Below are 16,848 nucleotides of genomic sequence, written 5' to 3' on the forward strand. Positions count from 1 at the left end.
AGGGGATTTATTGGCAATTAATATTTCTTGCAGAGTGCAAAAAAAGTAATCCTATTGAGGCAACTCTATGTTGAACCTTGAGCCTCCTTACTGGTAGAAATGGGGTGAAACCTTCTTATAGGCCTTGGTAAATAAAAAAAGAACTTGGAAAATGAAAAGTGGGGTTTTGTTTTGAGGAAAGGGTTTGCAAACTGCCTAGTGGGAAAAGATTGCGGGTAAAATGGGCAAAGAAAACCTGGCGCTCAGTAGGTACCTGAGTTCTCCCACCTTTCCCTTTAGCATGATATCTGCATTGAGAAACTCAGCTGAAGCACTTCCAAATGGTATTATTCTGCAGCACATGTAGAGCACAAGTGGGTTTTTGACACCTACAGGCACAACCAAATTTGTGTCAGGGCAGAAGCAGTTTTGGAGATGCCCATAGCCTGCTTGTGCGGTAGCCAAGCTGCTGGCCATGGGGCTGTGGAAGCCCAGAGCCGCACCAGGGAACCCACAGAACACTTCTGCCCACTGCAGGCTTCCAGGCAGCGCTGCTGAGGCTGCCCCAGCTTGGCTGAGAGGCACAGAAGGGTATTTGGCATTTCCTAAGGGCTGGGATGCACGTTCCCAGTGAACCGGCTGTCCTCCCGGCTCCCTCGTAGGTCGCAGCGTACACAAACACTGTGCTCTATGGAAGCTGGACAGAGGCTTGGTCTTCAGCAGTCATTTCCAACTTGCTGAGATCCAAAAGTAATTAAGATGAGTCAGACGGTTATTTCCAGGCTAAAATTTGTCCTTCCTCATCCTGAAGAAGCCTTGAGAACCACTGATCTGTGGGATGTCAGCACAAAGCTCTCTATTAAGACACTGAAATCTGAAGGAGGCATCAATTAACCTGGAATTTTGATGATTTGGGATGCTTTGGAAGTGAAATTTGGGGACTGAGTAGGAATAAACAGTGTCCGGGGCAAAGCTTAAATACATTTTCTCTTGGCTATTGTAGACCTGGTTTTGATTATTGCTATTTACTCTTAAACTTTTGAGGTTACAAATCTGTCTTTGTGATAGATCTAATTATGAACTCATTAAAAATTTGAGGACTTAGGGAAAGAAATTAATCACAGTCCATGTGAAAGAAATTAGCAGCTTCTGTGAAAATAATCTGAATATATATTCTTACTTGTCAGTATCTTAGCCCAGCTGCTGTTATGTATTTGAAGGAGACAATGAGTCATAAGGTTGTCTTAGGCAGATTTTTAAAACTGCCTCTCAAATGTCACAAGAAAGTTACAAATATCAAATTATCGATATTTTTAACAAGAGCAATATTTCTGTGTCACGACTGGCAGAAGGAGTCCAGCTGAGCTTGTCCATGCTAGAAGAGTTGCTCCTCACTTCTACAGACACCTGCCTGACAGCTTTAATGCTTGTGTTTTCCTCCCATATACGCTAGCATTTTCTTCCTATGGTGAGAGAGTTTGTATAGCTCTCACTGTGGCCAAGACCTGTTGGGGTTTTGGCCTTCTGAAGGTTGCACAGCAGTAAAACAGTGCCGGGCGCAGGTCACAGAAAGCACAGCCTTGCCTGTGTGTGAGTGGAGGGCTAGCATATAGAATAACGTTTAATTCTTTTTGGCTCCGCAGCCAACGGTGTTCAGCAAAGGGAAGACACAAGTGCTCAGGGTTTCTCTTGGGAGCAGGCTCTTTGTCAGAGAAAGTTAAACTGCAGCCAAGGCAGCTGTTAAATAGATGAGCGGCATCCTCCAGAGGCTTTTCCAGTTGGGGTGGATGAATCTGGAGGAGTTTGAGTGCAGGTCATGAACTCGCAGCTCACCAGACCCAAACTGCTGCCCACCTGGTCTCGTCACAGGGAAGCTCGTGATAGCTTCCAGCTGTCTGCATTGCAGGGAGCAATTCTCGCATCTTCACTTTTGTCTTCTCCTGCGGCTTCTTAGCAAACAGTTGGAAATGGGCTTGCAGGGATGGTGAACAGGACTCTCCGAAGCTTTTCTGACCGTGCAGATGGCTGTTTTAATGGGAGGAGAAGGTGATGAGATGGTGTTATCCTGGTTTTCTGGCTAGGGAAGTAGAGAATAACTTGGTGAAATCACAATCCAAGTTTGTGGCCAAGAACAGTAAAGACCTTAGAAAGCCTTGATCACATACATGCCTATCTGGCTTCCACCCTACCTTTTCTTTCTTTGCATTTTATAATCAAACTCAGCCTGCCGCATAGGCCCTGCTCCCCAGATGTTCAGGCCTCTGCATAACATGCTTGAAAAAGGCCTGGCTGCAGCAGTCCTGATGTGACCGTTTCTGCTTGCAGATACAGCTTTGTGATTGCCCCTCTTGTTGTGTGTACAAGGCTCGATGCCTGCACATGGAGACAGTGGTTTTGTTGGCAAACCTGCTGTTCCAGGCCGAGGGTAGTCCCTGTTGTGTAGGAGGCAGTGGGCTTTTGTAGAAAAGGTTTATTTTTACTTTTTTTTCTGAAGGAATTCAGTGTTATTCAGTGGAATCCTCTCTGCAGGTGGAATTTTTGGGCTCCAGGGCTGTAGTGTGCCTGCACTTGAAAATTTGGCCATTTATTTGGAAACAGACATGGGCAAGTTCCAGCTCATTCATCCAAGCTGTCCTTTCTCAAGGACAAGGAGTAATGCCAGCACAGCTGAAACGCTGCCGCCAGCTCCTGAATGTTTCCAAATAAAATGCCTTGAGTAAGTTTATTTTTCCCTCTCAAACCTAAATTTAGCATCCTGGAGAAGCTGCTTGGCAGTCAGTGGATGGTAACGATGACAAGATCGATCTGTGGAGAGTTCTGGGAAGATTTGGAAAGTCCTGGTAAAACAGAGCTGGTTTCATTCATGTCTGCAATTTGTCCACAGCCCAAAGGTCTGCTCATGAACTTCCAATGGTTGAAAGACAAGATATTGATAGCTGCCTTGTTTATGGAGGACAACAAATGATCCTGACCGGACAGAATTTCACAGCAGAGTCCAAGGTGGTGTTCACAGAAAAAACATCAGGTAAGGCAGGGGTTTTCCTAACTTTCCCTAGTAGGATAAGGAAAATCTGTAGTGCCGATGTGTCCCATGGTCTCATCCTAAGGTTTGTGCTCATGAGTAACTGTACTTGAGTGAGTAATCCCATTCAGGTTCCTGTAAGTAAAACCAAATCGCTTGACCTAACCATGTGAGTAAAATTAGACCTGGGAGCAAGTATTTGTATTATTGGTTCACACGAATACAGACACTGGGAATCAGCAGGAACAGGATATGTTATCGAAGAAATGAAATTACCATTGCATGTTTCTCTGTGCTTGCTCAGTCTCATGTTTAGTGAATGCTACTGGAGAAATCATAACTGGAGTTAATATCTTTTATTGATGTGAACTCCAGGCAAAGATTGTGTTTTATTCTATTTAGATGTCTGTGGTGAAAAATGTGCATAATGTGTATTTTTATATCAGAATGAAGTTATTTTTGTACACATACTGAGATACAAGAACACATCACTTCATCTTCCATGGTGTTTTCAGGTATTTTTATAGGGGCTCAGCCTGTAGCAAAACAAAGAGAAAGGCCAAAGGCCTCCTGTTGCAGCCCAGTGCTACTTTTTTCCCAGTAGAGCTGCTTCTTTTAAAACATGTTTTGCCAAGGTTTTCAGGTAACCTTGCAAGCTCTTGAGTAATCATAAAGGGAAATGAGTGGCAGACTGTAGATTCCCTTTCCCTTTCACATAAGTCTACTTATTTGCTTGACTTGCAGAGAGCCAGTACATGATGGTTCCAAGCCCTGACTGGTGTTGGATGAATGTAAATAAATAACAGGAATAAAGAATGGTTACCAGGAGTTATTTAGTTGCCTAGCATCACCTTTACTGCCTTTCCTGAGCTCTCTATGTTGTGTTTTCATAATGGCATGCTATAATAAACATTACTTGCTCTCTAACTAAATGAGTAACTGACCCCAGAAAAAATACTTAGCATGATCTAATGGTGAAGGTGGGCAGCAGAAATCCAGGTTCTCTTGTTTACAGGAGGAACAAACAAATCCATTCTGCTGAAGTTACCTCTTTTTTCAGAGCTGAATTGTTTGTAATATCATATGCATGCAGGCATTTCATTTCAGCTCACTAAGCAGTATGTGTATTTTATTGGATTTTCTAAGGCTTTCGCTAAAGGACATTGTTTCTTTGTAAATGGTCTGGACTTGTTTAACTTACCCTTCGTTAGGCTTGATTTTTGTATTCTAAATACTGTGCTCTGCAAGGATAATAACAATGTCCAGGGATCCAAAAAGCACTTTGCAAATATGAAGTGCTGGGCTCTGCCATCCTTTACTCCTGTGGATCCCAGTGAGACAAAGGACTCTGCAGTACAAAAGGCATCAGCCTGTTTTATGTAGCCATTGTGTTCCCTTTGTGTTGTTAAGAAAACATGTTGCTCCTAAGTTTTTTTGTCAGTAAACTGAGGTAGAGGCAGCTTCAGTGATAGATCTCATGACTTGCAAGGGATTAAAAAAATTGCATTGCCCAAGTGAACAGCGTCTGTATGATTTATAGGGCAATGCCTTTGGCAGAAAGTAAGAATTGATCCAAAAATTAACATATGTGGACATCACCTGGTGACATGGGGCAGGGGGAAGCAAGTTGTGGGTCCCTATTTCTTCCCGCACCACCAGCAAGCCATGCTATTTTACAGCAAGAATGAAAGGCTCTGGGCCTCTGGATCGTGGAGGTTCAGATGAGCCTGTGCAGTCAGAGCCATTTTCTTGGCACCCTGTATTTCCTTTTAAGCCTGTGTATTAATTCCTTCCCACTGTGCTGCCACTGTTCCGTCGATGTCAGTGAATCATGAAGGTGCATGGGAACATGCTTGGCAGCCCGTAACAGTACCTGTCCCAAGAATGTTTTGCAGTAACTAAAGGAGATGATACACTATAAGGAGGTAGCTTTTAATGCCATTTCGAGGAAACATCCAGAACGCCCTGCCCCTATTTCCATATAAGAGCAGAGAAGGCTGTGGCTGGAATAGATGTTAGAAAGTAAAAAGAACAACACTATTTTCCACACTAAATCTAAAGCTTTTCTTCACTGCTGGGGAAACTACATTTTTGTTGTTCTTTTTTTACCTCCTTTTAGTTTGAGAGCCATGACTTATCCCAGCGGCAGTGCCCAGTCTGGAGCAGGGATTTGCATGCTGGTGTTCCATATCCGGCTTCCCCCCCACCCTTCGGTCTCTGCAGGCAGTCCCAGTCTGCTGGACTTTGAATAAATGACTGGCAGAGAGGGAATTTACAACATGGGAGGCCCAGAGTCAAATCTTTGCTCTGAATCAGAAGTCTGTGTAGTTTGCAGTGGGTTATCTGGGGACTCTGCTGAAGGCAAGCTAATCCTCTGTGTTTACATGCACTGTGTTATGCTGCAGCGATACCTCTTACAGATACACTCTGAGAGGCTTTTAAGTGAAGATTGCTTTCTTTAATAGGTATATCTTCAGGTGAGGAAGGTTAAGAAGCTGAGCTGAATATGCAAATCGTGGAGGGGCCGATCAGACTCTCGCTGCAGCAGACTGAGAAATAAGCCTTTGTACTTGGGTTGTCCAAGGTTAATGGGAGTCCCAAGCTTGCATGAAAATTAAGGTCTTATGCACCTGTAACTTTCAGCTTCCCTCATTGTATATTGCAGACCATTTTCATTATCTCTACCAAGGCCATGCTTCATTGTCATTGCATGAGGCTGCATGAACACGGAACAAAAGGGCCCGTTTCATCAGCCCGATTTTACAATGAGAAACGTCACTGGGTGGAAGGAGGAGGTGGATCCTGCGCTCGCCCCGGGGAGCTCGCTCGCTGCAGATCCAGGCTGCACAGCACCTTGCAAAAAGTGCTGATAAGCTGCTCAAAAGCAAAGCAAGCCACAGTAAACATCCCGGTGGGTGGATAGTGCCTCGCTAGTGTGACCCTCTTCCAGAGCATGACACGGCCCCGGGGAGCCCGTGAAACAATCGCACCTTTGCGAAGGCAGGAAGATGCCCCAAGCTCGCATGGTTTTCTTTGAGTTTCATTTTAACAGCGCACAAGCTTTATCTGTGCTAGCAAGTGGTACTTGATTTCCCACTTCTGCCACCAGTTTTAGCTCTACAAGGGTGAGAGCTTGATAACCATCTAATAGCTTTTGGTATGCTGTACTCCACAGAGCTCCTTGACTTGTTTGTCAAGTGTTTAAAGTGAGAGAAGCAAGACTCTTTTCCCCAGAAAACCTTTGCGCAGGTATCTTTGCACAGTGAGATACTCTCCTGTTAATTGTTTCACAGACTCCAGAACCTGGGTGCACCTTGAACCCCGGGTCTGGATCAATGTCTGCCATGAAGCAGGTGCTAAGGTGGCAGCAGTCAGCAAAACGGAGGAAGCTGCTCTTGGGCCTCACAATTGTAAATTATGTTTTATCCCCCAGGCAGACACTCAAAACCTGTTTCAGTTTCCTGTGGATCTTGTAGGCAATTCTTCACTCACTACTAGCAACACGGAGGAATGTAGAACTGTTCGTATGTGACCAAAATACAACATGCTTCTATAGATTGGTATATTTTCCCCTAGAAATACCTGGAAAACAAATATTCCCCAAATTATGCTGGGATGTCATTATAAAAATAACTGTCTTGTATTACATGTACTACAAATTATTGCAATGAGATCGCCAATGAGAAGTCTGAAAAAGACTCTCATTTTAGGCTTGTGACAGGAAATGGCAGCAGGAAGCGAACTGAAGGGCTGGAGCTCAGTGTTTAGTTGTGAGCAATGGGATAAAGTACTTGCATGTGAAATGCTGATGCATAAATAGAGTTCATTTTCTCAATGATAAAGTTTACCAACATAGTTGTAAAAAATGTATGTCAAAACATACATAGTTTTGAGTTCTCTTTAAGGTTCTCTCTTCCTGCTGAACGATTGTAACTTGTAGCTGCTGTAAGCCAGGAGAACTCATGAATTCAGTACTGTCAGTCCAGCACACAAAGCAGAGTTTTGCTGAAGCAGTTTTAAGAACTCAGAAACACATGAGTGAGCCCAGCTAAATAGAAATAGGTCAGGGAAGCAACTAGATTGGATTGTACAAATAGAAAACATTGAAGTGCATGTGCTCTTTTAATCTGGATGAGAGAGTTTGAGAAGTAGTCTTATGCCCATCAAGGATTTGGAATATGCTAAAGGTCAAGGGTGTTAGTGTTTGGTTGGGGACCAGATCTTATAATGTAGTTAAAAAAAGAAAAGGTTTGGAATTCCCCCTTTTATTTGTTTTAATTGTCATGCAACAATTTGCAAGTCAGATGTTGGTGGTTGCATTGTGTTTACTCCCATTTGTGTACTGGTTACTGCTGCTGTGCTGTAAGTGATAGAGGAGTCTCGTGTTTCTCTGGGAGAAAAGTGCGAATGAACTGTGCTTTCCTCTGCCAAACTCTTATGGTGGCCACATGGACATCATGAATCATCACTAGGACAATGTGGGTGGTGGAGGAGCAACCCAAACAGAAAGTGTACATCTTTGGAGCAGATCCACCATAAATCTTTCAGTTTGGCCATACAGTGTAAAGAGAGGAGGTGGTGCTCTCTGTGCCCTTTGAACTGATGCAGCTGTTAAGGCCTCTAAAGAATGGACACTCAAAGTCCATTTGACAAAAATAAATCTTATCAGCTCTAGATTCAAGTAATGGGCTTGTAGTTTCTTTTTCCTGTGAGTTTCTGCATGTCTCTCACCTCGGTGGTCTTTTTGTGATAATGGTTTCCTAGGGTGCTGATAGCTAGGGCAAGTGAGCTTGGACATACTTGAGTGTCTACTGGTTTCAGGAGAGCCCACCACAGGGCAAGATCAGGACCATTGTGTTCAGTGTCTTGGTAATGAGTTGAGGTTTTCAGCTGCATGGTGCCCAAAATGCCATGTCTAAATGAGGCACTTGCCTCCATGCCCTGGAAATGAACCACAAAGCCTGTGCCAGGATACCACAAGCAGAAGCCTTTCCTCTTCCCTCCCTCTCATTCCATCTTGTACCTCTTCTTGCTCCATCCTGTACCCCCTTTGGGATACATGGCAGCTTTACTGACATATCTGAAATACGATTTATAGAGTTTGTTGCTCCAGGTTGGGCAGTAGCATTCATCCTTCATGCACAGCAGGAGCAGTATCATGCTGCTTGAGGTGTGCATCTGATGTCCAACCTTTGCCCAACCTCTTTGAAGCTGGGGACTCTGCTTCCTTTTATATGTTGCTGTCTGTTGGGAATTGCTGTAGGAGATGGACTGTCACTGCACATCCAGCTGTGCTAAGTATAGTGGCTCATGTGCTCAGAAGCACCCATGGCCACATGTACCTGCAGTATCCCACTATATTCATGTACATTCTTTGCACTGGCTTGCCTATCACTAGAATAACAATAATGTTAATACCTATTCTGATGATAGCTGTATTACTTCACAGTGTCTCTCTGGTTTCCAGCACTTCTGTACAACTCTAATTGCAGATACGCTTCATTTTAACTCTGGGCAAATCATTTCATGTCTTTGAAACATACTACTTTCTCTTTTAGAAGCAAACAAGCAGGCTCTAGAGAGATTTAGCTCTCAAGCTTGCACTTTTCAGTATTCCTGCTGCACCACAAGCTAGCAAATAAACATACAAGTGCTTTCTGGTTTTGGAATTTCCACTTTCTAGAAAAAGTCTTGTTTATAAAGCCCAATAAGTTGGACCCAGTGATGCTATCAATCTTCTTGTACCTCTCCTGCAAAAGGTAAAGCAAATCACAGCTCCTAGAAAAGATGCTCCAGCACCTGAAAGTCTTGTAGTGAGGGGCCCAAAACTGAACACAGTATTTGAGGTCCTTTGTGGGATATGTGAAAGGAACATGTTAAGACATTCCACATATATAAATATGTTAAGACAGTCCACAGCAAAGTTTCCCCTTTTCTGTTGTGTCAAGTCTGAAATTTCTCACCGTGCCCCAAAGAGGGAACTTAAAGCCTGTTAGCAATCTGACAGTTTCATGAATGATTGAAAAAATTCCCAAGGAATACAAAAAATAGCAAACTATTTTCAACAATTCTCTCTTTGAACTTAATGATGCAAAATTAACAATGCAATTTTCTCAGGCACAGATAAAAAAGATACCAAAACCACAAAAACCCTTTTTTTTTTCCCAGATCCATCCCAAAGCTGTTTGCTATCTGACCCCAGTCAAATAGCAAACTTTAAATATTTAATTCAAGCTCCAGTTCCCTCGCTAAATTCCTAAATTAATGAGCTGAAATAGAAGGCTGCGTGGAGACCTCATGGCAGCTTTCCGATATCTGAACGGGGCCTACAAGAATGCTGGAAAGGGGCTCTTCATCAGGGACTGTAGTGATAGGACAAGGGGTAATGGTTCCCAACTTAAACAGGGGAAGTTCAGGTTAGATATAAGGAAGAAATTCTTTACTGAGAGGGTGGTGAGGCACTGGAATGGGTTGCCCAGGGAGGTTGTGAATGCTCTGTCCCTGGCGGTGTTCAAGGCCAGGTTGGACAGAGCCTTGGGTGCCATGGTTTAGTGTGAGGTGTCCCTGCCCGTGGCAGGGGCTTGGAACTGGATGATCTTAAGGTCCTTTCCATCTATTCTATGATTAAGTTATGGAGGATTAAGAGGAATGGGACATATCTTAAAATCAGGATCATAACTGAGTCACTGATACAGTCTACTGCTGAACATGCATTGCAATATATTTTTTTAAGGCATTTTAACCTGAGACAAAAGCTCAGCATCTGGGGAAAAGAAGCTATTGTGTGTTTCTTTTAATGGGAAAGGGTAAATTAAAAACCATAGTTGGGAATAGTTCTAGAGCTAGCAAAAGTAGGAGTGGTACTGTAATCCTAAGTGATTCAATTTGCTTGCAACACGTGAGGCTCTACAGAGAGTATATGAAATAAATTTTGCTATCTTGCTATTTTCTTGGTAGTTTAGTTTTCTCTGCTCCACGCAGTCTTTGGCTGGAGTCCAGCCTTTCAAGCTGGGTGCGTGTCTTCTCCACTGTAAAATTGGACAGCAACGGGATGAACCAGGGAACGAATTACAGGTATCACTGTCAGGAGGCCCACCTGATTTTTGCATTAGCTAAAGGTGATCACTTTCCAGGTTAATCTTCCCTCCTCATGCCTTGCGGTGCACCAGAGTAAAGTGGCTGCAATGGGGAGCACAGGGCCTGCTTGGTAGTTCTCTTTGCAAAAAGATGTCAGAATTGGGGCGTTCAGAGAGGTTTTGTTCTCTCTGAGTTTTTGTTTGTTCTTTCTAAGCAAAAGAGGAAGGTGTCTCAGCAAATCCCTCTGTTTGTGAACACTGAAGAGTAACAAACACTAATCAAGAGGATTAGAGTTTGCCCTTTTCTGCTATGCAAATGACAAAGTTTCAGGGTAAATGGGATAACTTCTGCTTTTCCTTGCTATTATAACTGCTGAAAACCCAGCAAACCTTTGTGCCCCCAGGTTTACCGCATGGCTGAAGTGTGCTGCCTGCCCCAGGTGTTCTCGTAGTCCCATGGGGCAATTGCCCGACATTAAACGGGGGATACCAGAAAAACACTGCAAAACAGGAAAAAATCTAAGGATCACACACACAGAAATGCAAAAGTGTGTGGCTGCAGAAACGGAGTTGCCATAGCTGTTAGAGACTCCGTGAGACAGGGTGGAATCCAGTGTTTTGGAAGGTTTCCCCCTATGACACAAGATTTTGGAATTTTACAGCTGGTAAATCCTTATTAACACAGGCAGCCACTACTGGCCTGGATTCCCTGGCTCACTGTTTACTATGGGGGCGCCTCATGGAAGTATGCCTGGTCCTGATTATTCAGCTTTGAATCTTAATTGTTTAAAGGGAATATTAACAAATAATAACTCTTGGAACAAACAAAAGGCAGAGAGACAAGCTCCCATCACCTGTTGACAGAAAATTGATCATGTAGAAAGCTGGCATGGGGAGTGGAATTCCCTGTTCTCCCACTTAGTCATCGCATCCTGGTGTGACTCATTTTATTACATGGAGGTTCCCAGTGGTTTTATTTTGAGAGGAGCTTTTGTTTAAGAATTTATACACATACACACACACAAACACACGTATAATCTTGAAAAAACAACACATCTATTTTGATGAATTGGCATAAGGAATCATTTGGAAGAGCTCTGGAATGACAGACTGCTCCTGCTGCTTCACCACTCAACTACTGTGTTTATGTTTTATTTTAGTGTGAATTGAATTCCTCAACAATAGATGGGGAGAAATCTCCTCTAGACTTGTTCTCACTGTGCAAAATGTCAGATTTGGGGCTGGGCTGGGTAGTGGATGACTAATCCATTGGCCTTTTACCTCCCAGACCTTGACTTGTATCTTTGGCCTTGGTGACTCAAACTTGTGTCCACAGTGAAATGAAGGCACTGGCTTCTGCTCACCATAAACAGAGCTTCATTAACTGCAGTGGGCAGTCTTGTTTCAGAAAGAAAAAGAAATCCATGGAAGTCAAGCTCAGTGAAAAACTCAATAGCTCTGCTTTTGTGAGTTTTAAAGTCATTCATGCTGTGTTTGCTGTAAGGTTTGAAGTAAATACTTAGGAAGACACAACTGCTTAGGACTAGATGCTGAGCAACCTTGCAGTGACAATGAAGCACAGTAACTTCCCAGCTGAAATCAGACTTTGTCCTTGAAAAGAGCAGCAGAGACTTTGTGTGAGCATTCCCCTATCCATCAGGTTTCCACATCCCAGAAGTGGTGTCTGTTCTGCTGGGAAGCATTCGTTGTTGCTTACTTTGTTCTTGGGGTGGTTTTAAAAACCCTTGACTGTTTTGCAGAGATGCTATTATCTACTGATAAAAGCGGGCAGAGATAATTATCGTGTTGTTTCGGAAGTCCTTCCAGGAAACACTGTGAATAGGGACAGTTCATTGCAAGCCCAAAGGGAACTCTGCAGAAATGTGTCGTCAGAGCAGCTGTCCCACTAACTACCAGGCTCAGTTTCTTTGGTGAACTAGTGTGGTTTGCTGCCTAGGAAAAAGGTAACAGGTTGTTCATTAAGTAATTTGTGTAATGCTTGACTGAAAAGCAATGTATATTTTCAAGCATAAAATCACATCCAGGCACAGAATCACATACAGAATTGGCACAATTGTATGCTTAGTCTTCAACTGGAGAGAACTGCAAAGAAAATTTCCTGAACTTCTCAGTCCATCAGTCATGCTTGTTCAAATAAAGTAGTAAGTTTGTTTCTCTGCTAGTTACTGACCCCAGAGTCATGAGTAAGGGACCATGAATAATGTGTAAAGGCTGTAACTGGTTCAGAAAACCTTTAATTGGCTAATTAAAAAAAGCCCTATAAGGGGCTGCAGAGAATCACCCAAAACGTTCCTAATGCAGACTGACGTTTTGATTTTCCCCAAAGTTTGAAGCAAGACTTTTGGTATGATCACAGTTTGAGTTAGGGAGGGCAGAATTACTTTCTTCCAACAACTCATTCATTTCTCCAAAGAGTGCTGACACAATCAGATCTCTCATCAGGGTTTAATGCTAAGTCTCATAGTCCTGAAGCAGCACAAAAATCTCTATTTCCTGAACATTTCACTGACCTGTGGTGTTAAAGACTTGCCAACTAAGACAAACCATTAAATGAGCCAGGGAACCACAACAGTAAAAGTATTTCATGTTGCAGCCATGGCTGGTAAGACCTCAGGGTCTAAATCCAAAAATATTTTATCATCTTTAGTGGAACTACTACCACTCTTTTCAGAGGCACGGATTGAATTCCCCATTGAGGAGGTAGAATTTGAGACACACCACACACGTGGACCTGGCACTAAGTTCCCATGTGATCCACACATGTAATGGGACATCCCTGCAGTGCTCTGGCTGGCGGGTATCACTGCCAGGACAGCCCAGTGCTGGATGTGACTTGTACAGCACACGTTCTCTGCTTCTCTGTGCTCACGCTTTTACTGTACTTCAGCAGAAATGGTGCTGTTCCTTTTTTGCAGTTCTCTTACCTCTCCACTGTTGAAGCAGGTTTAATTATAGGTAATAAACAGCTTTCTGAACTTGTAGACTTTAGATTAAGTTATTAGTCAATTTGGGGCTTAATCTTCTTGGTTTGAAAGCAGGGAGGGGACCAGACGTTTGTCCCACTTGTGGCATGACAGAAGTACAGGGTAGTGAAGACTGGGAAGGGACCTGAGGAGGTTGTTGAGCACAACCTCCTGTTCAAAGCAAAATGCATCTCTAGTGTTTAAGCACCATCTGGGTTGCAGCACTGGCACTGGAGAAAAAGGCCTACTTTAGTATACCCAAGTTGTGACACAGGTATTGGAGGCTGTTCTCTTGTACTGGGGGCCGCTCTCTACCATCATGTTAGCATTATGATTTTTAGCTTATCCTTACAATAAAAATCCAATTTTTTCTTGATGGCTTTCTTGAAACATCCACTTTAATTTCTTCCTATAAACCCCCCCCAAAATCTCATTTATACACATTCTAAAGATGAAATTGTGTTGACAGCTTGGTACAAGTTTTCTCTGTTCAAAATTTCTTTGAATTGTCCCAGAAATGGGCCTTAAACTTCTCAGTTTATTCCTCCTGCTCTCTATTAACTCTGACTGTGCATAATCAAATTATTTCATTACCAGCAAAAATAGATTAGGTTAAAATAGAGATTTCTGAACACAGTTGTATTTTTGATTTTATTCACAGCCTCCCTTATCGTTCTGCCTAAAGCTCACTGTAATGTCCACATCAAGAGAGGTTAAAGGAAAAGCAAATATGATTGTCTCGAGCTAAAGTGAGTCAGTGAGACAGATGGAGCCACATCATGATATTTAAGCATAAAGGTCAGGGAGTGAGCTGCAGAGTGGCTATATTCAACAGGGCTTTCGTGCTTAAAGAACAGGGATTGCTGCTGCTGACAGATTTGTTAGAAACCTGTTTAACTGCCACAAGCATGAATATATCCAAACAAGCAGCCATCATCATTAGAATGATAACCCTAAATACATTTATTTCTTGTTTGTTTGGGCTTATTCTCGTTCATACCCTTAATCCCCACAGACTCTGGACTGAGTCTAAACAACATTTGATTTTTATGGTTGGCTTCATTAGCTTTTAGTGCAATTTCAGTGGCTCTGTTACTAAACCAAATCCACTGTGATTGTGGCCACATCTGCTTTACAGGCCTCTTGAATACAGCAGATGACTTTGTCCTTTATTTCATGCACTTTGGACCAACAAATCCTTTTGATTTCTACCTTCTTTGTGAAGTTAGTACTGTTGTATCTGCACAGACTGTTTGAATTTAGCAGTACAGAAACAAAGATGAAAACATTCTGTCTGGAGGAAAACCAATGTCACATATTCCTGCTTGGCTGTCCTTGTTGTCAGGACATCTTCATAATGCATTGCTTAGACAGTTCCTGATGTGTATCTCTGTCAGAGCTCTGATTTTATGACATGTTTTTTTGTTTCCTTTTCCCTCCTCTTTTCCAAAATCATCTTTTGGGGTTATTTTGGGGATATGAGGAAGTTCCTTAACGCACACTGTGATGGTTTGTTTTCACAAAGATCACCTAGAAGAGGAATCTCCCTGTTAAGTGTTTAATGCCTTGTCATCAAACAATGTATTTAGTATTTGCTGGATTAAACACCCAGTATTTGCTGGCTTCCCCTTTCTCCAAGGTGTTCTGAAAGTGTTGTCAAGCACTGGAATAGGCTGCCCAGGGAAATGGTAGAGTCACCATCCCTGTAGGTATTTAAAAGACTTGTAGATGTGATGCTCAGGACATGGTTTACTGGTGGACTCAGCAGTGCTGGGTTAACAGTTGGACTCAATGATCCTAAAGATCCTTTGCAACCTAAATGATTCTATGTCTACCTTTTCAACAACAGTGAGGTGTTCACTGCATCAATAGAGGTATAGATTCAACCTTCAACAGTCCAGAGCAGTGGCCAGAGTGAATACTTATTGTTGAACAAGTATTCTCCATTCCTTTGCACAGCGGTCCTTTGGGAAGTGAGGGTTAAACAGCACCTTTTCTTGCTGGCTCTGTCTGCAAAGCTTGCTTAGGCAGTCTCTGCTCTGGCAGTCTGTCACTAATCCACATGGTAGTGTAGAAAAGACAACTGACTGACTGTGAGGAACTTGAAGCACTTAAAGAAAGAGAAGGCAGAATTATTTGGCTTGTCCTTCCTGCACTAGAATGCTGTGGCAGTAGAGGCGTGAGGTGTTGGAGGTCCAGGCGCTCTCTCCCCGAGAGGCTTTTTCCTCCCAGGTAACTGATGGATGGAGCCAAACTTCCAGCCATTCCTCAGTTGCCTCCACATCCCCAGCAGGCCGGATTGAGGGTGAGGAGGCCCAGCCAGTGCTGTGTGCCCACTTCTGCCCCACCACAAGCTGGGCACTCTGCCCAGACACCCTGGGGAGCTGAGCCATCCTAAGGGAGGAAGGGGCTCGCTGTTGGTGATGGCTTCAGGCAGAGCCCTTCTCTTCCTCGTGCATGTTTGGGCCCCAGAACATAGCAGAGGTGTCTAAGGTGTGGGGTGCTGGGGAGGCAGTGGGCACACCAGGAGGGATCCCCAGGCTGAAGAGATGTGGAGCTGGGGCAGCTTGAGTCCCTGTTAGGAAGAGGCACCCTAGGGAGCTGAGCACATCTGTCAGTTCATTGTCTGTGTGGAGTGGAGAACAAAGAGGAAAACAACAGAAAAAATGCAAAATGCATTTAAAAATACTCTTTCATTTCCCTTTTTGCCAGAAGCAGAAGTGCTTAAATAACTGAGGACAAAAGCAGCTCTTGCAGAATTTCCAAGAATTGGGAAAAATACAAAGTCCTGTGAGAAGAACTGGTTTTAGGAGACTTCCACCCCTGTCCCGGGTGTGCAGTCTTGAGATCCCCCACAGAAACGCGCCCAGGAGCTGCCTCCCCCTCTCTAAAGCAAACACCAGCCTTTGCGGCTGCAGTATTTCAAGTCACGTTGGTTCATTTGGATATGTGTCCCCTATTCATTTTAAAACCAAGCTTTCAGAAAGGTATGAGGCAGGGGTTTTTTTCCCCATCAGTATTTTTATTCTGCACATTTCTTGGCTAAAAGGCTCAGTGGAATATAAAAATCAAAGAGGTAGAAATTAAAACCTGTATATATAGAAAAAAAGCAATAAGGAAGGCATTGCTAAAAGATGTTTCTGGAAGTATAGGTGACAGTAGATATAAGAAGTATTTGTAGCCAGATGAAGTACCCAATCTGTGTACAAACACCCTGTCACTACTGAGGTACTGTTATAGCACGGGGTTACTTGGGTTGTATTCCATACAGGAGGATGAAGTTTTATTTTCCTCTATAAATACAGTTTTGTGTAACTCAGAATGGAGACAAGCTGCATGGATGTAATTAAGAGCAGAAAGACTCCCAGTGGTTCAGTGGTAGAGGCTGTTACACATGCAATGAGGTGCTTTTATGCTGAGTACGGCGAACGTTTGGTGCTTTATAGTGACTTCAGAAGTGCTGGTGGCACTCTGTCACAGCCTGCAGTGGTGGCAGTGCTGAGGCATGGATGCACTGTTGGAGCTGTTGGGCTTGTTTCTTGATCAGAGGAGATGTATTGATAGTTATCATGTGCTGATGTTTCTTCTTGCACATATAAAAGCATACATAGTAAGAGGGCACACACAACAGACATCAAGCACCCTATATAGCAGGTTTCCCAATTACCCATATGTCACTGTTGAACTACTTCTGGGAAAAAACTATGCTCCTGTGAGAATTCAGAGCAGTTTCACTCTGCAGCACCTCTAAAAGTCAGCCCTGAAGTAACGCACTTTATTTGCTTCC

General features: G+C 43.3%; 1 protein-coding gene across 1 annotated transcript in view; it reads left to right on the forward strand.

Annotated features, from left to right (window-relative positions):
• NFATC2 (nuclear factor of activated T cells 2) overlaps window positions 1–16,848 on the forward strand; it is a gene marked incomplete at both ends in the record, with an annotated part of 84,583 nt that overhangs the window by 36,066 nt on the left and 31,669 nt on the right. The window contains one exon of the mRNA XM_080627622.1: window positions 2,864–3,004. Within this exon, the coding sequence (XP_080483748.1) occupies window positions 2,864–3,004 (141 nt within the window). The remainder of the gene's footprint in view (window positions 1–2,863; window positions 3,005–16,848) is intronic.

This window comes from Psittacula echo, assembly GCF_963264785.1.
Source record: "Psittacula echo genome assembly, chromosome: 12".
NCBI lineage: Eukaryota > Metazoa > Chordata > Aves > Psittaciformes > Psittacidae > Psittacula > Psittacula echo.